Genomic DNA, 24723 nt, shown 5'->3' with positions numbered 1-24723 from the left:
TAATCTAAACTTACACTTAGCTCATCTGATAGTACTGCCTGGCATATTTATGAAGTAAAACTGTACAGGTTCTTTGCTTTTACTCAGACAATAATTAATTACAAAGATACACAGTGCTGGAGTGGAGAGAGGGACCAGCACACACTGCATCCGATGGCAACATCAGTTGATCTCTTTGCCAGCTGGCAAATAGGAGGGGGGGGAATAAAATAAAAGCTGAAAATAGAAACCATCAATTTTTTCTTGTTTGGGCTTTTCCGAGATTGCAGAGTCACCCTTATTGGACAGAAATGGAAGGGGTTTGCAGAAGAAGAAGCTTCGAATGCCATTGGCACAGTTCTACTGGGCATTTGGAAAGAGAAGGAATTCTGCAGGGTCCTTTCATTAGTTTTCCCCAACATTTTCAGTCCTCTCCAGCACTAAGCGTCTGGAGCACCAGGGAAGCCGGGGGAAAGGACTTTCTATGGCCACCCTCCTCAGCCTGCCCCCTTTTGCTGCTCCTGTCCTCTGGGGGAGAGATGAGGGGGGTTGCATGGCTCAGTCACAAGGCCTCTGCTTTGCATGCAGAAGATCCCAAGTCCAGTCCTTGGCCTCTCCAGGTAGGACTGGAGGAGGCTCCTCTCTGAAACCTTGGAGAGCAGCTGCCAGTTAGTGTGGGCAGTATTGGCCTAGGTGGGTCAATTGGTCTGACTCAGTGTAAGGCTTATGCTGTGTTGCTGCAGCATCCAGGTGTTAATTCCTGCCTTCGTCTGGCTCGCCGCCACCACCTCTGCCAGAGTGCAGTCTGCAGCAGATCTCTTCACCCTGGCAGACGGCCAGCCCAGCCTCTCCTCCTTGGGACAGCTGTGTGACTTGAATTCAGATGCAGCTGCTCAAATAGAATCTGAACTCAGGTCTCTGTCCCTGCCACAGAACCCTCCAGCTTATAAGAGTGTTTCATAGAGTCATAGAAATATAGAATCATGGAATTGAAAGGGGCCTTTAAGGCCATCGAGTCCAACCCTCTGCTGCAGGCAGAAATCCAACCTAAAGCATACCCAACAGGTGGCTGTCCAGCTGCCTCTTGAACGCCACCAGTGTTGGAGAGCCCACCATCTCCCTAGGTCATTGGTCCCGTTGTCGTACCACTGTAATAGTTAGGTTTTTCCTGATGTCTAGTCGAAATCTGGCTTCCTGCAACTTGAGCCCATTATTCTGTGTCCTGCACTCTGGGATGATTGAGAAGAGATCCTGGCCCTCCTCTGTGTGATAACTTCTCAAGTACTTGAAGAATGCTATCATATCTCCTCTCAGTCTTCTCTTCTAAACGTGCCCAGTTCTTTCAGTCTCTCCTTGGAGGGCTTTGTTTCCAGTCCCCTGATCATCCTCATTGCCCTCCTCTGAACCTGTTCCAGTCTGTTCACATCCTTCTTAAAGTGCGGAGACCAGAACTGGATGCAGTACTCAAGATGAGGCCTAACCAGCCCCGGACAGAGGGGAACCAATACTTCATGCGATTTGGAAACTATACTTCTGCAAATAGGAAGCTGCCTCCTCCTCTGCCTCTTCTATGGGTCCAGCTCCAGCTCAGTGCTGCTGCCTTTGGATGGCTGTGGCTGCCTGAGGCCCTTTGAAAGGAGGACGGCTGCAAACAGGAGATGGTGGCGGCTCCTAGTGGCTTATTGGGGTTTTGTTAAAGGTTGGCTTTGGCGGTGCTGGTGGAGAGGCTGAGTGCAGAGCACACCTGCAGCTCAGTGCCGCATCTCTGGCATGGAGAGGCTTTCTGGAGCCCTACAGTTGGGATCTCATAAATCTTTATGGGCTGGAAATCATCCATCCTGTGCCGCTTTATGGTCCTTGTGCTTCATGTGGGGAGAAAGACCCACAGGAATGCAAGCAATGGGATTTCTTGGAGTGGAGAGGCCCTCACCCTCCTCTGTCCACTTTCCTTGGTCTTTTCAAGTGAAGATTCGGGGAGATGAACTGGGGGGTTTGGGGGGCAGGAAGACTTCCCAACTCTGCCAGAGACTTAAGTCCCAAACTAACCTTGGCACTCAGTTATTTTTCACTTTGCTCTGACTTCCCCCCCCCCCCCGAAAGAAAAATCCATCACAGCAGGCTGCATACTTGAGCAAGCCTTTCCCCTCTGGCTGTATTTCTCAGCCAAATGATCCCTCCAGGATACTTTTGTCCAAGCTGATTGAAAAGCAGTGGTGTGTGTGTGTGAGAGAGAGAGTGCGTGTGTTCCCTGGTCACTGTGGGAATGCTGTGGACATAATATATCTCGACTTCAGCAAAGCTTTTGACGAAGTGCCCAATGATACTCTGATTAGCAAGGTAGCTAAATGTGGGCTGGATGGAACAACTGTCAGCTGGATCCACAGTTGGCTCCAGAATTGTACTCAAAGAGCTTACTAATGGTTCCTTCTCAAAGTGGGGGGAGGTAACAAGCAGGGTACCCCGGGGTTTGGTCCTGGGCCCAGTGCTCTAACATTTTTATTAATGACTTAGATGAGGAGGTGCAGGGAATGCTTATCAAATCTGCAGACGACACAAAATTGAGAGGGATAGCTAATACCCTGGAGGACAGAAACAAAATTGAAAGGGATCTTAAGAGGTTGGAGCATTCATGTTATTGAAAATAACAGAATGAAATTCAACAGGGATAAGTGCAAAATTCTACACCTAGGGAAAAAAACCCCAAATGCACAGTTATAAGATGGGGGATACTTGGCTCAGCAATACTACATGTGAGAAGGATCCTGGGATTATTGTTGATCACAAGCTGAACAAGAGCCAACAGTGTGATGTGGCTGCAAAACAGACAAACTCTATTTTAGGCTTTGTTAACAGAAGTACAGTTTCCAAATAGTGAGAAGTACTAGTTCCCCTCTATTTGGCACTGGTTACACCTCATCTTGAGTACTGTCTCCAGTTCTGGACACCTCGCTTTAAGAAGGATGTGGACAAACTGGAACAGGTTCAGAGGAGGTCAACGACGATGATCAGGGGACTGGAAACAAAGCCCTATGAGGAGAGACTGAAAGAATTGGGCATGTTTAGCCTGGAGAAGAGAAGACTGAGGGGAGACATGAGAGCACTCTTCAAGTAGAGCCTGAAGAGCTGCTGCCAGCCACTGCAGACAGGAGTGAGCGGAGCAGACCAAGGATTTCCCCTCCAGGATCAAACTCTCACTCACACATTTTCCAGCAGAAATAGTAGATCAATACCTGAGGCTGGGTGCGATCAGGAGAGGAGTGGGCATGTTTCAGAGTGTGGCTGTGAGGTAGTGAGGAGGGGCTCGCCCGTGGGAAAGGGCCAAGTGTGCAGGGGCAGTTTCTGAATATGTTTCTCAGATTGACACCTTCTCTTTCCTGGGGTGGGGTGGGGGTGCTCCAGAATGCCCCCTGACGATGGCCGCCCAGCTGGAGTACTGTGTCGAAGTGATTAAAGCCCTGAAGAATGGAGGCGCCCACCTGGACTTCAGGACGCGGGAAGGAATGACAGCTCTCCACAAAGCAGTCCGGTGCTGGAATCACACTGCCCTGATGGTGAGTCTGGCAGGGACTCTTTTCCTTTCCCCTCGCCTGCTTTCCGCTCACTCTACTATTTGTCCCAAATGCAGCTGCACACGCTTGCTCTCCGCCCAGTTGTGAGATATGGGATATTAAGGCAATAGTTCGATAATTACTGCATTCCCTGGGATCCCCTTTTTTTGGAATTGGGATGTATCAATCAAATCTTTATTTACAGTCAACTGACCACAAATACAAAACATAATGTTAGATGTTATGAAATAAAGGACTACATAATAACACAAACTACAACCAACAGCATGGGATGTATATTGAACACTTCCAGTCTGTAGGCCATTGTTTAGTTTTCCATATTTCTTGACACATTTTTGTCACAATTTGGACAGATTCAGTCTCAGTAGCTTGTAGCAACTCTATAGGTATGCCATCTGTTCCTGGTGATTTGTTTCTTCCAAGTATTTTAAGAGCAGCTTTCACCTCACATTCTAAAATTTCTGGTTCTTCATCATATGGTTCCTCCGTGAATGAATATGTCATCCTTACATCTCTTTTTATAGAGTTCTTCAGTGTATTGCTTCCATCTTCCTTTTATTTTATCACAGTCAGTCAGTGTGTTCTCCTGTTGATTATTCAACATCCCTACTCTTGAATTTCTCTAATCTTTTGGAATAGGGCCCTTGTTCTACCTTTTTATTATCCTCTGCAATTTCTGTACAATAATTATTGTAATAGTTCTCTTTGTCCGTCCGTACTAGTTGCTGTATTATTGCATTTAGGATTCTAACCATGTTTCTCCTTTTGCTTTTGCTTTCCTTCTATCTTTAACCATTTTAAGAGTTTCATCAGTCATCCATTGAGGTGTTTCTCTCTTTAATTAGAGGCATTGTCTTTTTGCATTCTTCCCTGATAATGTCTCTGACTTCACTCCATAGTTCTTCTGGTTCTCTGTCAACTAAGTTTAAAGCCTCAAACCTGTTCCTTATTTGATATTTATATTCTTCTGGGATGTTATTTAAATTGTATTTTGGCATTATGGTTGCTTTGTTGTTCTTCTTTAGCTTTACTCTGATTTTCAATATGACCAGTTCATGGTCTGTACCGCAGTCTGCTCCTGGTCTTGTTTTTGCAGAAAGCATGGAACTTCTCCATCTTCTGCTGCCAATTATATAATCAATTTTATTCCTATACTGACCATTTGGTGATGTCCATGTGTACAGTCATCTTTTTGGTTGCTCAAAGAATGTGTTTGCAAGAAACAAGTTATTGGCTTCACAGAATTCAATAAGTCTTTCTCCTGCTTCATTTCTATCTCCTAAGCCCCATTTCCCCACAATTCCTAGTGTTGCACCCCAGGCACAATGGGAGTTAGATCAGGGAGAGGAGTCAGATGAGGACGAGGTCCCTGGGGATGTTATTGGAGGGTGAGGCTCTGTCAGCCCGCAGACTTCCTCGCCCATCCCTCCTGTCAAGGCAGATCCCGCCCCATCTGCGAGTTCCCTGCCTGAGCCGTTGGGAAGCGACCCTTTGCGCACGCCAGCCCCACCTGCGCCAGAATCCCTGCCTGGCACTTCAAATGCTTCCCTGTCAACCAGCTTCCTGCTCTCTGAGGTCGCGCCGTCACCTAGTGAACCCCCACTGTCAGTTGGGGCATCGGAGGCTCATCCCGCCTCACTCCGCGCAAGAAGGCACAAGAAGCGGGACTCTCAGAGGGTGGGACTGCGGAGAAGCTGTCGGTTATGGGACCTTCCCTACATAAGCAGGTGCCCACCCAGGCTCTAGTGCTGAGTCAACTCTCCCCACATGCTGCAGAGACTGATTAGGTAGACTAGTTAGGGAAAGTAGTGAGTCAGAGTAGACAGGTTTATGAAGCTCACTGCTTTGGATGTAACCATCACACTAATAAAACGAGAATCAAACCAAACCTCGCCTCTGTCTCGTGTCTCGGACTCTGGGCAGGACACCTAGTTCTTCTGTTCCCTGCTTTTGCATTCCAGTCCCCCATGATTATGAGAGCATCCTGTTTTGGTGTGTGGGTTTCTTCCTGTACATCCTCATAAAATCTTTCTGTTTCCTCTTCTTTTGTGTTTGCTGTTGGAGTGTAGACTTGGATGATGGTTATGTTGATAGGTTTCCCATTAAGTCTCATTGATATCACTCGCTCAGACCTTGCGCTGTAGCTCCTACTTGCTTTTGCTACATCACTTCTCACTATTAAAGCAACCCTGTTTCTTCTTGATTTCTCATTTCCTGCATAAAATATTTTGTAGTTGCCTGACTGAAAGTGTCCCATTCCTGTCCATTTTAATTCACTCACGCCAAGTATTGTAATATTGATACGCTCCATTTCTTGCTTGACAATTTCTTCTTTCTCGCTGCCATCTGCTCTCTGCTGCTTTCACGCGCTTTGCTCAGCTGGAGGCTTCTGGCCCACCCATGGGTAACTATGACTTTCTGAACTCTAATATTCTAGGAAACTGAGATTAAAAATACACATTTTTACTGGTTCATGCTTCTCACATTCCATGTTCCTATTGCGTGCGTCGTACAACTCCGGACTCTCCTTTCGCATCTGTGCGCATCAGCCTCTGGGCTTCCTTTCGGCTTTGACCCAGTTGCGATATTAGTCACAGCGCTACTCGTACTTGTCCTTTGTTCTTCCCTAGTAGCTCGGTGAGTGCCTTCTGACCTGGGGGTCTCATCTTCCAGCACTATCTCGTGGTGCATTTTGGATACTCTGTTCATAGGGTTTTTGTGGTAAGAGGTATTCAGAGGTGGTCTACCATTGCCTTCCTCAGAGTCTGGATGCATCTGAGTCTGGTGCCTCAGCTTTGACCATTCCGCCTTGGGTGCCCCTGCTGGGAGCCTAGCCTCTTGGTCTAGACTCCTGATGGCTTTGCTCTCAGCTTCTTCAGCAATCTCAAACCCCCACACCACGTTAAGGTGTGCATCCTAGACGGGGATGAAATGAACAATGAAGTAATAAAAATATGAACTAGTAGCATTGGAAAGATGATTACAAATAGCATTTGCAAAGCAAACATTCTGTCTAGATACACAATTATATTTTCCACCTAACTTCCTCCTACCCTTCTACTTGTGTATTTTTACTCTAAGTTTCCTACAATATTAACGAAAGTCATAGTTACCTATGAGGGGGTGGCCCAGAAGCCTCCAGCTGAGCAAAGCGCATGAAAGCAGAGAGAGTAGAGAGCAGGAAGGAAGAAGAAAAAGTAACCCAAGGGGCAGCCTCCCCCACCCCCTATCCCAAGAAGATCCAACTAATCCAACATGTCAATACATCTTTTATCAAAATCAGCAAACTGGATCTGGAGGTAGGCATTACCCAATATGTGGACACTCATTTCAGTGAGTATGGGTGGACTCCCATCATACGTAAGCAGAGGCAGACCATGAATTAATATAATCCACCTGGGAGGGGGACCCTTGCGTCTTCAGTGATCTTCCATGGAGGCCCCTTTGGCCCAGCTCAACACCATCCTGCTCTGCAAAAGTATGTCATGCTTTCCTTTTGTTATGTCTTCACATCGCTGCATCCTGCAAGCGCTTATCAGGACGCTATAGTTCCACATCTTTCCGGCTGGCAGCAGTAGCCGTGCTTTCAGAAGTCCAAGAAGCTTGCAAAAATTACACAGACAGGGCTAAAGTGTTTTCCATCTTGATTCATCATGGCTGCTCTGTTCTGCGCATTCGCTTACCATAACTGCGATATGCAGGCCTAGCAGGAACTGAATTAATGCTCTTGGCACTTTCATGTGTGTGTGTGAATATATATCTCCCCACGTGCTGCTTCACAGGTTATGGATGTACTTGGGGGTCAAGCATGGGGAAAGTTGCTTAGCATCAGCCTAACCGACTCGCCCCGGGCGGGACAGGGCAGGTGTCTGGGATGCCGTAGCCTGGTCCTCGCTGGCACATCCTGCTCACTTCTCCTGCTTGCTAGAGCGTGGGGGTCACGGTGCCTTGCCCTGCGCATACATTGCCCACCCTGTGTGGACCCTTGGAGCAGCCGCCTGTTAGCATTGCCACTTCCCCGTCTCATGCTTCTTGGCCTATTTGGGCGCCCTGCGGGGTCTTCCCTCAGTGCCTCCTTGGTGGTCTTGCCTCTTCTGTGTGGGGAGGAGCTCCGGGTCTCAGCCGAATACTTCCGTACCTCCTCTTGGGGACTTGCAGGGGCTGTCCCTCATTAGCCCCAGTGACTGGGGCTCCAGCCACGCTTTGCCACCAGCTTGTGTTCCTTCCTCAGCTCCTTGTTTCTGGGGAGGGCTTCCAGGTGTGGGCAATGCTAGGCTGCTGTAAAGTGGCTGGTCTGCCCAGCAGCCGGTGCCTCTCCTCACTGGTGAAACTGACCAGCAGCCCTCTCTGTGCTGCCTGCAGTGCCACACCCTCACTTTCCCCAGGCCCCTCCCCTTGCACTGGGTTGCTGGACTAAACCAGGACCCCAGAAAGCCCTTCTCTGGAAAGAGCCGTGAGTGTCTGCAAGAAAGGACAACGTGCAGATGTTAGAGAGTGACGAGTCTTTGCTCTACAGCCTGTGGGCCATGAGGATCCTTTTCCCTCATGGCTGCAAAGTCCTGAGGATGCAGCATGCAGGGGCCAGCAGTGAACCCTCCCTGTCAGGTCTGAATAAGCACCACATGTGTGGTAGATACAAGGGAGGTGCACCAATACAATGATGGCAGGTCTGGCTCATTTCTCCAGCAGTCTCAGAGCTCTGTGTAGGCTCCAGGCCTAGCGCATGGACCCAGTTGTCCTCAACCTGGTCCTGAGCCCCGATGCGCCATGCCATGGGGTAGGCCATGTGCTCTTTGGCATCAGGCTCTGTGGTCCAGTAGGACCATGTGCTGCTTCAAATGCTGCAGTGTTGCTCCTGGCTTTCCATTCCATGAGCTCATGCGCCAAATCCTTACATTATATATTTTTTTCTTAATAAAATTGGGGAGTCAGGTGAGGCGTGGAAATGAAGCCCTAGGATGAGCTGATGAAAGGCAACCCTTGGCTCTGCATAGCATTCTTCAGATGATGACGGTGCATATGACACATTTCAAGTGTTCACGGTGCTTCACATGCATTGTCCCAGTAACACATGCTACATCCCTGTATGGCAAGTCAACATTGCTCTCCCTGTGTTGCAAAAGGGGACCTGAGGGCCAAGAGACATTTTGGCTAGCCTCACGCCACCTAGTGAATTCATGGCGGGACGTGGAGACAGGGACCCCTTGCTGGGTCTCTTAACCATGCCAGGAAACATCCTCTGGCCATGCCACCCTTGTACACAGGCGCTCCTGGGATGCATCCTTCATGGGCAGGCTGCAAAAAGACAATCCGTCTCCCTCCAGATTCCTTGGGACGCTGACGTGGGTCGTTGAAAGGCCTCCTTGCATTTCACATGGCCTGCCTCCCTTCCTCCCCCTGCGCCCTTCTTGTGCTAAGAGGTCCATCACCACTGACCCAACCCCTCCCTGCCTGCCTGTGACTGTGTTTGCGCAGACGCTGTTAGACCTGGGTGCCTCTACAGATTACAAGGACAGCCGTGGATTAACGCCTCTGTACCACAGTTCCATGGTTGGAGGAGACCCCTACTGCTGTGAGCTACTCCTGCACGACTATGCCAAGGTGGGCTGCATAGATGAAAACGGCTGGCAAGAAATCCACCAGGTGAGCCTGCTGGGAGGTGGGGGGGACCTAGGTGGGCTGGGCTCAGCAGAGCACCACGTTAGATGAAGTGAGACATGGTAGTTCTGCTGGAAGAGTAAGTGAGGCCTGGTAAACTCTTCCACGCTAGCAACAGACCGATTGTCTCTGTGGTTCTAGCCTACCCAGAGGAAGTGTCATCAGGGAACCTGCCACTTAAAAGAGCGAATTTAAATACGAAGTGGGATGGAACCCCCAAGAAGCTGATGACTGCCCCCTCCCGCCACAAGTCAGATTGGCTAGCCCAGTCCTGCAGAGCCCTTCCGGTCTTGACGGTCTTGACTGGCATGGGCAGTCCAAAGAGAGATTCCCACAGTGAAAATCAGAAAAGTCACTTCTTGGGGGAATCAGCAGTGACTGCAAGGATCTGGCCTGAAGGCTGCTCTGGTATTCATTTGCCCCCTGAAAGGCATTAGCAAGGCAGCCACAAAACCAGCCTGCAACAGGCGGCATGAATGATTCAAAATTGAAATGCCAAGCTGAGCTGTGTATGTTGCAGGGAGTCAGAAGCATGGAGGGCAGCGGTGGAGGGTCATTGGGCATGGTGCACTCTAAGTGTGCTTGCTCTTGCCCTCCTGCCCCCCCATCTGACACCCCCTACCTCAGACTTCTGTTCCTGTCCTCACACGCTCTTCTCCAACAGGCCTGCCGCTATGGGCACGTTCAACACCTAGAACACCTCCTTTTCTACGGGGCTGACATGACAGCACAGAATGCCTCCGGGAACACTGCTCTCCACGTCTGCGCTCTCTACAACCAGGTGAGGCTACCCCTCCCTTCTTGGATCAGCCCTTGGAGGGAATCGAGGGGAGCAGCACCCCCCTTCCCTGCTTGGGCGGCCGTTCAGTGGCAGTGAGTCCTGCAGGCAGGCAGCGGGATGCTGGGCCTTCAGCCTGCATGAAGAAGGCAGAACGGGAAGGGAGCGTTGAAGGAGATTCTTCCCAGTTGGGCCTCCTCAAGATTCAGCCCAGAATACGTGGAGCACTTTGAAAGGAAACACCTCTGAGCATGCGCTGAGTACCCTCCCCTTGCAGCCTGAAACCACAGCTCAGCCTGGGTCTTGGGCCCAGGGCTTCCAGGTCAGGGGAGATTTAAGCCTGAGTAGGCAGGCTCAAGTCCTCGCATCTCCCCCTTTTATTTTTTTCCTTTCCCATAAATTAATCACTTAATCAGTGAGGTTAGCTTAGTTTTGGAGTCAAGCAAATGCTCCAAGCAGTCTTTGTGTGGTGTGTCTGCCTGTCTTGTCTGTGTGGGGAGCCAACAAATCTTGCACCGACATATCTTGCAAATCCCTCCCTCCTCTGGACCATCGTTCGCCAACCTGGTGCCCTCCAGAGGTTTTGGACTACAGTTCTCATCATGGCTGTACGATGCTGGGGCTGATGGGAACTGTAACCCCAAACATCTGGAGGGCACCCCCTTGGGGAAGGATGTTCTGAGCCTCTAAGGTGTTTTAGGAAGTCAGCAGTAGGAGGGTTGAGCCAAAACTATTTGACTCAAGGAGAGGCACAGGTTTCCCTCCTGTGCCCGCCGCCAGCTGCCTCCCAGGCCTGAGCATCCTGACCACTCAGGAGAAACCCTGAGCTCCTAAGCAAGCGGCTCTTTCACCGCCTGCAGTAGTGGTGAGGGACTCTGAAACCAGGTGCAAACGAGATCAGCCTGAGGGTGCTGAATTTGGAGTTCCAAACCTGGAAAAAGAGAGTGCTACTTACTGCAGACCTGAAATCACGAGATCTGAACAGGGTGGTTCGTGACAGATGCTCTTGGAGGTCCCTGACTCATAGGGTCGCCATAGGTCGTAGTCGACTTGGAGGCACAGAACAACGACAACTCACTGCAGGATCGGCACGGAGGAGCAAGACGCAAGGAGCTGGCCCTGCGAGGGCATTGCACCTTCCTGGGCCAGGCTGTCCTCTCCAGAGCGCAGTGCTGACTCTGCAGAAGGGGGGATGGGGGTGAGCAGGGGGCGAACGGGCAGGCAGGGGGCACTCCTGCTCAGCCTCTCCTCCCCTGCTTGTCTGGAGAGGCGGGGTCGGGGTCGGTTTACAGGCAAGAGAAGCAGCTGTACACAGAGCTGAGGCTAAACCTCCGCCCTGCTCAAATGTGCTCTCCCTAGGGCTGCCCCGGATTGCTATTTGGTGGCTTCCTCTGGGGGGGGGCAGGGGGAAGAGACCAGTGCTTTGGATGCACACAGGCTGCCTGTCGATTCAGGGCGCAAAGGCCCAGGAAACGGTCGCCCAGGACAAGAATGGCAGGTCATCCATGGCCGCCTTGGAAGGCCCTGGCATTTCTGAGGATCCAGGCCATGCCCTCACGTTGTTGAGACAGCAAGCCCTGTGCTCTGCCCTATGGAGTTCCAGTGGAGCCAGCCCCTGCCTGCCCGCCTGCCCTGCTCCAGATCCAGTTTCTTACCTTGGCCATCGGGCTTTGCGGAAGGGCTGTGGCCTTATGGGAGAGAGAGCACCTGCCTTGCCCTGGTTCAGAAGGCCCCTGGTTCAATCCCCGGTGGCACCTCCAGGTAGGGCTAGGAATGCCCCCGGCCTGAAACCCTGGAGAGCCTCTGCTGCCAGTCAGTGGGAGCAATACTGGGGTAAATGGGCCAAAAGGCTTGGCTCGGATCAGCTTCTTGTTGTGGCTACTCTCCGGCAGACTCATCACTCCCACTTTTGCCTAATCTTGACATGGCTTTGAGGAGGGATTGAGCAAGGTGGAGAGAGCCTCCATGATGAAGAGCAGTGTACCTCTGATTGCAGGAAGCTGGCGGCAAACAACAGGAAGGGCATGGTTGTTGTATCAGGCCTTGAGGCAGCCTTCTCTGACCTTGTGGCCTCCAGATGTTTTGGGCTACATCATATGGCTGTGCTGGCGGGGCTGGTGGGAGTTGTAGTCCAAAAAGTCTGGACGGCATCAGGTTGGGGAAGGCTGCCCAGAGAGGTTTCTGGAGGCAGATGCCTGGCTGCTGTTGGGGCCAGGATGCTGAGCTGGTCAGGTGCTCAGCCTGGTTCTGGAGGTGGCCAGCATGGCTGGAGACAGCCAAGGAAGTGAAGACGTCAAATTCCTGACAAGCAAAAGAGTCCTGGGGTCTTTTGCCAAAGTCTTAACAGAAACCAGATGCACAGGTGGAGCCACAGCCCAGTGGTTTTGCATGCATGAGGCCCCAGATTTATCTCCAGCTCAAATGCTCAGAAAGTGGCTTCACTCAACGGGGCTAGTGGCCTGATGCAGTGTCTTTGCAAAACCCCGACCCACACAGGCGGAGCTTTCTTCAGAAGCCCAGGCACTATGGTCACTCGTCTTGCCCATTTCTTCTCCCTCGGCCTCTGTTGTCGTTGTTACGTGCCTTCAAGTCCATTACGACTTATGCCGACCCTATGAATCAGTGACCTCCAAGAGCGTCTTCCAGCACTATCTCGTGTTGCATTTTGGATACTCTGTTCATAGGGTTTTCGTGGTAAGAGGTATTCAGAGGTGCTTTGCCATTGCCTTCCTCTGACTTGGCTCTAAATGCTAACCATGAAGTGGAGGCTGGTCCTGTATCGAGTGCCCCCCCAATACACACACTCTCATTGGGTCAGCTGCCTCCTCTCCTTCCCTCTGCCTCCTCTCATGCAGCCGTTCTCTTTCTTCCCCTGCCAGGAGAGTTGTGCCCGGGTTCTTCTGTTCCGTGGTGCAAGCAAGGATATTCGGAACTACAACAGCCAGACGGCATTCCAGGTAGGAGAGGCCAGCAAGGCCCACAAAAGGGCGTCCCATCCACATCTTCCTTGGGAAAGGAAGACAGAGACTGTCAACCGGTTGTCTGGGGGGGGGGTTAGCTCTTTTGATGCCCCTTAGGGCCAATTACGCAGATGGCAAAGGAGAAGAGAGAGGCAGGAACTGTTCCGAGAAAGGAGAGGTGTCAAGAATGGGGGAAGGGAAGGGTCCAGTCAGCTCTGCATCCTCTGGGAGCCAAGCGTTTAGAGTTGGAAGTGTCTCAGACCCACCCACCCCACAATGGGGCAAGGGGACTCCCGCAGTCTAGAGCAGAGCTGAGGAACATCTGTGGTCCTCCAGATGTTGTTGGACTCCACTTCCAGCAGTTGGAGATGATGATGGGAGGTTGCAAATTCAGCAACGCCTGGAGACCCACGGATGCTCCCTGTTCCTGGCCTGGAGAAGTTTGCTGAAGCATAGCGGTATGCATCTTAGACAGATTCTTGTCCAGCCCCACCTTGAAAAGTTGCAGAGAAGGAGATTACACACATGCCGACACACACACCCTCAAGACCACCACGGCCACCGCACCGTGCCACAGGCAGCCACCTCTGTCACTGACGGGGAGGAACCTCTTTCTGCTGGATTAACATTCTCTGTCCCTGCAATTGAAAGCCACCAATTCCTTGTCTTCATACTCTCAGAGGAAAAAGTGAACAAATGTTTCCCCTTCTCGGGGCTACTTCGGATTGGCGCATGGCTTTTTGGCAGGTGTATTCTGCAACATGTCACTGGTGCAGAAACAACACACTGGTGGTGGATTTCTATTGGAGTGTCCTCCCGTCCTGTTTTACTTGTTGCCCTGCGATGCTTCCCCAATGTTACTCTGCATTATTTCCAACTGGAAAGAGGGGCACTCTTGCGCTATAGCACAACAGAGGTTGGAACATATGTGGTACAAAATTGACCCCCCCCTCCGCTGGACATTTATGGTGAATAAAGTTACAAGATTTCAGCAGGAAGTTCCGGGACATGCAGTGATTGGAAATGAAGCAGTATGCCTGCCCTTAAACTGTTGGAAGTGCAAACAGTATTGAAAGTGGGATTGCATATAACCACCCCGACACTACCATGAGCACAAATAATCATGAATGCATAGTATAATGGCCGTCAGGAGCGGCCCTGCCACTCTGATGTATCTGTAAGCAACCATTGCGCCTCCTGGCTTAAGCCGAATATTCTCCTCCGGCTCTCCTTTCCTCGCATGCAGTCCCTCCAGGATTTTTCTTTATCACTGTTACAGTTTCTGTATTTGTTTGTTTATGCTAATATTGATAGGCCCACTTTTCCAGCTGGAGCATTTCTTTCCAAACTACACAAAGGGCTGCACCTTGGATCTTTTCAAATAATTGACACTTTTGAAGCAGATGATGATGATGGAATGATAATAACAATAATAATTATTATATCCTGCCCTTCCTCCCAGAAAGAGCTGAGGGCGGCAAACAAGCGATAAAACATCTAGAAAACATTTTCAAAACAAAGCATTTTAAAAAACATATTAAAAACAAAAACCTTTAAAAATCATTTTAAAAAACTTTAGAAACACTTTCAAAACATCTTAAAAAGCCACTTCAACACAGACGCAGGCTGGGATAAAGTCTCTATTTAAAAAGCTAGTTGAAAGAGGAAGGTCTTCAGTAGGTGCCGAAAAGATAACAGAGATGGCGCCTGTCTAATATTTAAGGGGAGGGAATTCCACAGGGTCGGTGCCACCACACTAAAGGTCCTTTTCCTATGTTGTATTGAACGGACTTCCTGATAAGATGGTATCTGCAGGAGGCCCCTGTGAGGCGTCCTTCCCTGGCTGTTCCTGTCAGGTTCCTACCTGCGCGTGGCTACTGCCTGTCACTAGGCACCACCAGGGACTCCACCAGTCCGGACCGCTCTCTCTTATGGTTTCTCTCCCCGCTCTAGCACAGATCTCAACAGATCCCCCTGCTAGGCAACCACCAGTAACGTCCCAATACTAGTATTCCCAGAGACTCTGAAAACCAATAGGATCCATAAGCCTCCAAGAGCGGACTGTGAGGCGTCCTTCCCTGGCTCTCCCTGTCAGGTTCCTACCTGCTCGTGGTTACTGCCTGTCTCTAGGCACCACCAGGGACTCCACCAGTCCGGACCGCACTCTCTTATGGTTTACCTATCCGCTCTAGCACAGATCTCAACAGATCCCCCTGCTAGGCAACCACCAGTAACGTCCCAATACTAGTATTCCCAGAGACTCTGAATACTGGTATTGTTATTCTCTTCACCGCTGCCACCATTTGTTACAGTTCCCCTTCAGCCTTGGTCATTACCTTACCCTCCCTTCTGGTCTGTGAAACCCCAGCCAAGGATCAGGCCTTTGGTAAACCAAATTAAGTCTTTATTAAAGATAACAAAGCTAACAAGATTAACAAGATTTCTTCTTAAGGCACATAAGCATATGGTTTTACTCAATACTAATCCGAACTCCACCTCCCTCCTGGCAAACAACTCTCTCAAACCCCACCAAGCAATCCACTCTTTCTCTTCTCCCCCCCCCCCCGATTCCACTCTCACTCTTCCTTTTATACATTCAGCCATTTTAAACACTCAGCCAATCATCTCGCATTCTACTGCCCATTCACTCCCCCTCCTCTTTCACTACTTACCAGGTATACTCTAAACAACCAGCACTTACCATATATACACTAATATATAGGAACATCACATTTCCCCCCCCTTAAACAACTGCAGAGTATTATTCCTGTTCCAGGATTTATACGTCGCGTTAACAAATAAAAGTCTCTATGGGGAAAATGTCTTTCTTTGTTCCTCTGTCTGGTCACGTCACTGCAGTCCCAGCCACTTGCCTGGAAAGTCCATCGGCCAGTACATTGTCCTTGCCTTTTATGAACTGGAAGTCCACTTGATAGTCCTGTAGGGCCCAGGACCACCTCTGCAGCATAGTGTTATGGTTTTTCATAGTCTGCAACCATAACAAGGCCCGATGATCCATAGTCACTGTGAATCTTCGTCCCCACACGTATGGGCACAACTTGTTCAGTCCCCACACGACCGCTAGGCACTCCTTCTGGACCGACGAATAGTTTTTCTCCCTCGGCGTCAGCTTGCGACTCAGGTACGCCACTGGATGTCTGGTGCCTTCTCTCTCCTATAGCAAGACGACTCCCAGCGCCAGGTCCGACGCATCTGTAGCCACGATGAATGGTTTCTCATAGTCTGGTGCTATTAATATGGGTCCTTGGCACAAGGCTTCCTTCAGTAGATCAAAAGCCTTCTGACATTCATCCGTCCATACCACACGCTCAGAACACTTCTTTGTTAATTCATGCAAGGGGGTTGCTATTTCCCCAAAATTTCTCACAAACTTCCTATAAAATCCAGCCACACCCGGAAATGCCCTTACTTGTTTTTTGGTTAAGGGGATCGGCCACGCTTGTATTGCCTCCACCTTGCTCCATAAGGGGGTGATTTTCCCACTCCCCACCTTATGTCCTAAATAGATTACTTCCTTTAGTCCAAACTGGCATTTCTTAGCTTTTATTGTGAGGCCTGCTTTTCTTAAGGCCTCCAATACTGTTGTCAGGTGTTGGACATGCTCAGGCACCGACTTGCTAAAAATGGCCACGTCATCGATATAGGCCACTGCAAAATCTGACATGCCTCGCAACACAGTATTGATTAGCCTCTGAAATGAACTTGGTGAGTTCCTTAGTCCCATGGGTAAGGTCACAAACTCATATAACCCATCTGGTGTACTGAAGGCAGTTTTGGCTCTGGATTGCTCGTCTAGTTCCATTTGCCAAAATCCTTTACAGAGATCTAGTGTAGAGATAATGGTTGCTGCCCCCAATAACTCTAACATTGCGTCTACCCTAGGCATAGGATACGCATCTGGGACAGTAATTTTATTGATTAGCCGATAATCAATGCAAAACCTTGTCGTTCCATCTTTTTTCGGAACCAGGACAATACTTGAGGCCCAGGGACTGATGGATTCCCTGATCACTCCTAATTCCAGCATATTTTCCACCTCCTTTTTGATCTCATTCAAAACTTTCCCATTCACACGGTACGGAACAGATCTGATTGGGGCATGATCTCCAGTATCAATGGAATGTATAACTATACTGGTTCGGCCAGGTTTGTTGCTAAAGAGATTCCTATAGGTTTTCAAAACTCTCAGAATCTCCTCTTTTACTTCCTCCTTCACCTCCTCTGACCATTCCACTTGATCTACCCCTCCTTTGTCTTTGCTTTCCTGTACCAAATCTGGAAGTTCAGGCCCACTTCCCTCAGGGAATAAGGTAACTTGCAACACCTGTGCATCCCTGGTATGGTAAGGCTTTAACATATTTACATGAACCACTTTGTTTTTGTTTAATTGGTCTGTGGTGATTACATACGTCACTGTGTCAAGCCTTTCTCTGATGGTATATGGTCCTTCCCAGTTAGCCTGTAATTTGTCATGTTTCCTGGGTATGAACGCCATAACCATATCTCCCACATCATACACACGTTCCCTGGCTGTTCTGTCATACCAGTAATGTTGCTTCTCCTGTGCTTGACTCAAATTCTTTTCCACCACCTCCATCATTGATGTTAACTTATTGCGGAATTCTAATACAAAATCTACTACAGATGTTTTGTACTCTCCCAGGGTTCCTTCCCATGAATTTTTTAATAGTTCCAAAGGTCCCCTCACTTTTCTAGTGAACATGAGTTCAAAGGGTGAGAAGCCTGTTGACTCCTGAGGGACTTCTCTGTATGCAAATAAGAAGCATCCCAACCGTTCATCCCAGTCTTGTGGGTGATCTTGAACATAGCTTCTGATCATGCCCTTCAAAACGCCATTGAATCTCTCTGTTAACCCATTAGTGGCGGGATGGTAAGTAGTGGTCTTTAGATGTTTTAGACCACAACATTTCCACATACATTGCATCACTTCTCCCATGAATACACTGCCTTGATCCATCAGCACTTCATGAGGGAAACCCAGCCTCATAAAGATTTTTAATAAAGCCTCTGCCACTACAGGGGCTTCCACGGATCTTAGTGCTTCTGCGTCTGGGTACCTGGTGGCAAAATCCACCACCACCAATAGATATTTCTTGCCATACGTGTGGGTTTGGAAAAAGGGCCCACCAAATCTATTCCCACTCTATAAAAGGGTTGTCCAATTATAGGAAGGGGCTTTAAGGGTGCCTTGGTCTTTACTCCAGTTTTTCCCACCTTTTGGCATATTCCACAAGATAGACAATGTTGTTTTACATCTTTGGAGATGTTTGGCCAATAATAGTGTGCTGCCAATCTCCTCTTGGTCTGCACATGGGACATCGTGGGCTACCTCTAGCAATCTGGTTCTGTATTTGCTAGGTACTATCAATTGCTTCACTGGTTCACATTCATCCTTTCTCTCAGCAGGCATCCACAGTCTATATAAAATCCCATTCTCACACACAACTTGATTCCTCAGTTTGTCAGTGAAAGGAATCTGTTGGGTCAGAGCTTGTTCCTTTATCTGCTTCAAACTTGTATCTTTATGCAGCTCTTCCCTGAATTGATCTGCCTCATCATTATCAGAGACCAATTGATACAGTTTGTCTCCTTCAGCAGGCCTGCTAGTGGTTGCTATGGTGACCTGAGGCTGGTTAACAGATTCCACCCTGTTTGTTTCAGCCCCCCTTAATATGGCTTCTTTTTCTCTGCCAATTTGCTGTCTGGTCACTACATATATCTTTCCTTGGGCTCCCATTACATCTCTTCCCAGTATTACTGGTTCTTGTTGCTGGGCATTAATGCCTACTTTATATCGGCCCTCTCGGCCTCTCCAAGTCATATCCACCAGGGCCACAGGCAAACTTTCTGGTTGACCCCTCACTCCTTGGATAGTCACAGTTTCCTCAGGTAATATTACCTCCGATTTTATTAAATCTGGCCTCAGTAATGTCTGAGTGGCACCAGTATCAATAATGCCCAATAATTTGCCCCTTGTACACTCACTTCCTCTCTCAGACTTGAATCAAGGTCTGTTACTTCTGTCCAGTTTATCTGGCAGAACTGAACCTTTTTCACTGTTTCTAAAGCCTTGGGCTCTGTTTTCACTGCCCTTGTCTGAGCAGGATTACTAATGGGGTTGGCAACCTCACATTGAAAACGTAGGTGCCTTGGTCTACCACATTTGTAGCATAATTTCTCCTCACTTTTAGGGTACACAGATCCACTCTGGGGTGTCCTGTGCCCTTCAGATTTTACTGGAGGACTCACTCTCTGTGGTACCACATCCCTTCTGCCAGCGTTATATGGTCTGGGTTTAAAATCTCTTGATGTTTTCCCCACCCAGCCAGTTCTGTTGGAGGCGAAGTGATCCGCCATCTCTGCGGCCTCCTGCACCGATGTAGGGGAACGGTCTTTGACCAGGAGCCTTATTTCTGGTGGTAACTGATGGTATAATTGATCCAATATCATGAGGTTTTTCACCTCCTCCACAGACTGAGCTTTTGCACTAGTCAGCCATTTCCCAAATATGTCCATCAGTTTTGCCCCCAGCTCCACGAAAGACCTCCCTGTCTGTATCTGGCAGTTTCTGAAAAGCTTTCTAAAATAATCAGGCCCCAGTCTGAATCTTTTAAACACTGCTTCTTTGAATTCAGCATAGGTGACGGGCCTGTCTGAGGGGAAATATTGGTATACCTCAGCCAATTCCCCTTTAATCAGGTTTGATAAATACTGCATGTATTTATCTTCAGGTAGCCCCCACAACTGAGCTGCTTTTTCAAAGGTGCTGAGGTAAATTTGAGGATCTTGACCAGGCTCATAGACAGCAAAGTCCTTTGGAGTAATTTTTATTTTTGCTCCATCTCTCTCTTTCCTTGTCTCCTCAGAGTGAAATTTCTCTCTATCAAATTTTAACTTTTCTACTTGTAATTCGGCATCCACTGCTCGTTGCTTCTCCCTCTCCTCAAACCCCAATCTCAACTTCTCAGTTTCCAACTCCCTCTGTTTGTCTTTTTCCTCAGCCTCAAAGACCCGCTGTTTGTCTTTTTCCTCAGCCTCCATCCTCATTCTCTCAGTTTCCACCCTCAATCTCTCAGCTTCCAACTCCCTCTGCTTGTCTTTTTCCTCAGCCTCCCATCTTACCTTCTCTCTCAAGTACTCTGTATAAGCGGGATTGCTTAAATATCCTTCTGGGGTCTCTTCCCTGACAGGTTGTTTTTGCTGGGCAGTTGCAAATCCTATAAGTGCTACCCTCAATTCATCTACCCCTTTACCCTCGTGAGGTAAATTGAATGTTATGCACTTCTCCACCAGCTCCTCTCTTTTCATTTTTATGTATTCAGCCATGGTGTTTGAGTTCACTCACTCTTTGCCACACACTCTTTGCCAGTCACTCTCACAAGAAATCTTGTTTTGTTATTTCTGTTTGCCACACAACTATTAGGGATTGTCTAGTATTCGTATCTCACTGCTACAGCCAACACCTGTGACGTAGTCTCCTTTGTCACCACGTGTCTTTGGGACTCTCTTTGGTTCGTATCTGGATTCTCTGTTCGTATCCCACCGCTACTGACACCACATGTGACGCTCCTTCCCTGGCTCTCCCTGTCAGGTTCCTACCTGCTCGTGGTTACTGCCTGTCTCTAGGCACCACCAGGGACTCCACCAGTCCGGACCGCTCTCTCTTATGATTTCTCTCCCCGCTCTAGCACAGATCTCAACAGATCCCCCTGCTAGGCAACCACCAGTAACGTCCCAATACTAGTATTCCCAGAGACTCTGAATACTGGTATTGTTATTCTCTTCACCGCTGCCACCATTTGTTACAGTTCCCCTTCAGCCTTGGTCATTACCTTACCCTGGTCTGTGAAACCCCAGCCAAGGATCAGGCCTTTGGTAAACCAAATTAAGTCTTTATTACAGATAACAAAGCTAACAAGATTAACAAGATTTCTTCTTAAGGCACATAAGCATATGGTTTTACTCAATACTAATCCGAACTCCACCTCCCTCCTGGCAAACAACTCTCTAAACCCCACCAAGCAATCCACTCTTTCTCTTCTCCCTCCCGATTCCACTCTCACTCTTCCTTTTATACATTCAGCCATTTTAAACACTCAGCCAATCATCTCACATTCTACTGCCCATTCACTCCCCCTCTTTCACTCCACTTACCATGTATCTTCCAAACAACCAACACTTACCATATATACATTAATATAGGAACATCACAGCCCCCACCTACAGAGCACAGTGATTGACTGGGCATATGAGGGATAAGACAGTCTTTCAGGTATCCTGATCCCAAGCTGTATAGGGCTTTGTACACCAAAACCAGAACCTTGAACTTACCTGGTAGCTAATGGGCAGCCAGTGTAATTCTTTCAGCAGCAGAGTGACATGTTGGTGATACTCTGCCCCAGTGAGCAGTCATACCGCATTTTGCACCAGCTGCAACTTCTGGACCAACCTCAAGGGCAGCCCCATATAGAGCGCATTACAGTAATCCAGCCTGGAGGCAACGAGTGCATGGACAACAGTGGTCAGGCCATCCCAGTCCAGAAACAGCCACAGCTGTCTTACCAGCTGAAGCTCTTACCAAGGTGAGGTGGCAAACTTAAGACAAGGATTAATCACCCCATTTGCTGACCACCATTCCAAGGAGCTCAGGTGCCGCAGCTGATGCTTATGCACCAAAAAAACCCCCCAGCCCTGTGGGACAGGAGGCTGCGAGATGGCAACTGGCCCAGTGTCCCTTGGTGAGCTTGATAGCTGAGTGGGGATTTAAAACTCAGTGGCTGCATCTGGAGTACTGTCTACAGTTCTGATCTCCTCGCCTGACAAAGGATATTGTTGTGTTGGGAAAGGTTCAGAAAAGGGCAGCCGGAATGATCAAAGGGATGGAGTAATTCCCCTCTGAAGAAAGGTTGCAGCATTTGGGGCTTTTGAGTTGAGAGAAAAGGTGAGTCAGAGGCGACGTAAAAGATGTGTGTAAAATGATGCATGGCACAGAGAAAGTGGATAGAGACAGGTTTTTCTTCCTCATAACACTAGGACTTGTGGACACCCAGTGGAGCTGAATGATTCAGGACAGGCACAAGGAAGGGCTTCTTCATGCATCGCATAGTTGAACAATGGAACTCACTCCCACAAGAAACAGTGATGGCTGCCAACTTGGATGGCTTTAAAAGAGGATTAGACAGATTCATGGAGGAGATCAGTGGCTACTAGCTAGGATGGCTGTGCTCTGCCACCATAGTCATAGAGCCATAGAATAGTAGAGTTGGAAGGGGCCTATAAGGCCATCAAGTCCAACCCCCTGCTCAATGCAGGAATCCAAATCAAAGCATTCCTGACAGATGGCTGTCCAGCTGCCTCCTTAATGCCCCCAATGTCGGAGAGCCCACTACCGCTCTAGGTCATTGGTTCCATTGTCGTATGGCTCCAACAGTTAGGTTTTTCCTGATGTCCAGTCAAAATCTGGCTTCCTGCAACTTGAGCCCATTATTCCTTGTCCTTCACTCTGGGACGATCGAGAAGAGATCCCAGCCCTCCTCTATGTGACAACCTTTCATGTCTTCTCTTTTCCTCAGTCTTCTCTTCTCCAGGCTAAACATGCCCAGTTCTTTCAGTCTCTCCTCATAGGGCATTGTTTCCAGCCCTCTGATCATCCTTGTTGCTCTCCTCTGAACCTGTTCCAGTCGGAAGCAAAATGCTTCTGAAAACCAGTTGCCAGAAGTCACAGGTGGGGCGAGTGTTGCTCTTGCGCTCATGCCCTGCTTGTGGGCCTTTTCCCATTGGGTCCTCTGCTTGGCCACTATGAGAACAGGATGCTGGACTAGATGGGCCCCCATGGCCTGATCCGGCAGGCTCTTTGTATGCTCTGATGTCTTCCTGATTCAAGAGCAACACTCTCACCAACGCCCCGCACTGACCCTCATGCCATGATGGTCATGCCATGGCCCATTATTAGCTTTCCCAACATAGTGCCCTCCAGATGTTGCCTATTTACTTATTTTATTTGGCGTGCCCACAAAAAACCCTTGCCACCAACATCAAGAGAAATATCATGGTGGTAAATAGGATAAAATCAACAATAAAATTACATCTGTGAAACAAATGCGAAGCAGATCTCAAATCCGTAGATCAAATGACGACATCAGCATAGCTGGATCACCCCTCAGGGAAAGCCTGGCTGTTGTTGGACTCCATCACCCCTGGCCAGCATGGCAAGTGCTCGGGGATGGTGGGAGTTCTGGCCCAACAGAATTGGGAGGGCACCACGTTGGCTACTTCTGGCTTATGCTAGGATTTGAGTTCAGGCAGACAGAGCTGCACGTGTGGAACATGTTGACACCGGTTGATTTGCCCAAATCCCAGAAAATGACTGTATTTGTTTCCGTGGCATGTGGCTAATGCCGCACCCCATGTCAGTTTGATCCCCTTTCCTAGGCCGCAAGAGGAGTAAGTGCCTTGGACCAATGAGTGCGACCACTTGCCACTTAGCGCTACCAGTGACTCTTTGCCTTCCCACCATCACCGTATCTGTATAAGGGGCCTTTTAGCTTTATAAAAAATACATTGTGCTGTGTGGTCATATCCACCTCTTCAGCAAAGACATCTTTGCAAGTTACCCGTTTCCCTCCCCCGCACTAGTGAAGAACCCAAATCTGACTGTTCTGCAGTTTCTTACAGAGATATCTTTTCAAGCCTAACGTTTAAAAGATTTTGCATGCAGCTCGGTAGGCATAGTGGGAGAAAACTTGATGGACTGTGGAGAGGGTGTAGCATGCAAGTTCATTAAGGGATGAAAAAGTAAAAGGGTAATGTAAATGGTCTATCTTAAAGGGTTGTTGTGAGAGTGAACAATATGAAGAGCTGTGCACATTCATTATGCTAAAGAAATATGTGACATGTTGAATATTCCCTCTGACTCCTCCTGGGTCCTGTCCCTTCCTCCCATTTCAGGTGGCCATCATTGCGGGGAATTTTGAACTGGCTGAAATCATCAAAACCCATAAAGAGTCCGACGTTGGTGAGTCAGAACCTTTGGCTCTTATGCAGTTCTTATCTCTTTGTACGGCTGAGAGGCATTTGACTATAGAGGAAGGAGGGACTGGCAGATGCTGTTGTTTGGAACTGTAGTTTGTTAAGGGTGCTGGGAACTGTAGTTGTCTGTGGGGCAAACTACAGTTCCCAGGATTCTTTGGGGAGGGAAGCTGAGCTTTAAATGCACAGTGTGTGCGCAGCCTCAGTCTGAGTTTAATCTTCAGAGCTGCCACCAGGCTGCCAAGCTTTTGCCTGAACCAACCTTTGCACCCAACTTGGTAGATCTGTTATCGGGACTAGGGCACTCCAGGCTGCTGGAAGAGATGGCTCCCTTGATGGCATTGTTGATGTTGCTATTAAATGTCTTACCAGCCCTTCACCAGTAGGTGCCTGGGTGGGTCCCAACAATATACAATTCATTATTAAAAAGAGTTTGACTCTCCTCCATTTGAAACAAAAACAGCACTGGATGCAGAAATCTAGCCTGTCAAGGAGAAGGTTTGGCTGGAAGCCTTCTCCTTGATAAGAAGATGCTTGGGGGAAGCCATGTGCTTTAAATCTAAGGTGAGTATGCAACCAGAGGCAAAATAATAATACTAATATGTACCGCTTCTTGTCCAGGGACAGGGAGAAATGGGAGTGTCTTGAGCCCCTCTCGGGGGCAGAATCAGGAGGAGGAAGTGGAGCCCATTCTCAAGGGAAGGGAGGT

The 24723-nt window shown here is 48.8% G+C and overlaps 1 protein-coding gene across 5 annotated transcripts in view; it reads left to right on the top strand.

The window, feature by feature from the left end:
• Positions 1-24723, top strand: part of SHANK3 (SH3 and multiple ankyrin repeat domains 3) — a 445396-nt gene that overhangs the window by 132774 nt on the left and 287899 nt on the right. For all 5 annotated transcript variants that reach the window (XR_009764300.1, XM_061637962.1, XM_061637959.1 and 2 more), the window contains 5 exons: positions 3379-3530; positions 9024-9191; positions 9871-9987; positions 12864-12941; positions 23934-24000. Coding sequence is in view for 4 of the 5 variants with exons in the window: in XM_061637962.1 (XP_061493946.1) it covers positions 3379-3530; positions 9024-9191; positions 9871-9987; positions 12864-12941; positions 23934-24000 (582 nt within the window). In the remaining variant the exon portion in view is untranslated. The remainder of the gene's footprint in view (positions 1-3378; positions 3531-9023; positions 9192-9870; positions 9988-12863; positions 12942-23933; positions 24001-24723) is intronic.

Source organism: Rhineura floridana, chromosome 8, assembly GCF_030035675.1.
Source record: "Rhineura floridana isolate rRhiFlo1 chromosome 8, rRhiFlo1.hap2, whole genome shotgun sequence".
Lineage (NCBI taxonomy): Eukaryota > Metazoa > Chordata > Lepidosauria > Squamata > Rhineuridae > Rhineura > Rhineura floridana.
This window is presented reverse-complemented; position numbering and strand designations above follow the sequence as displayed.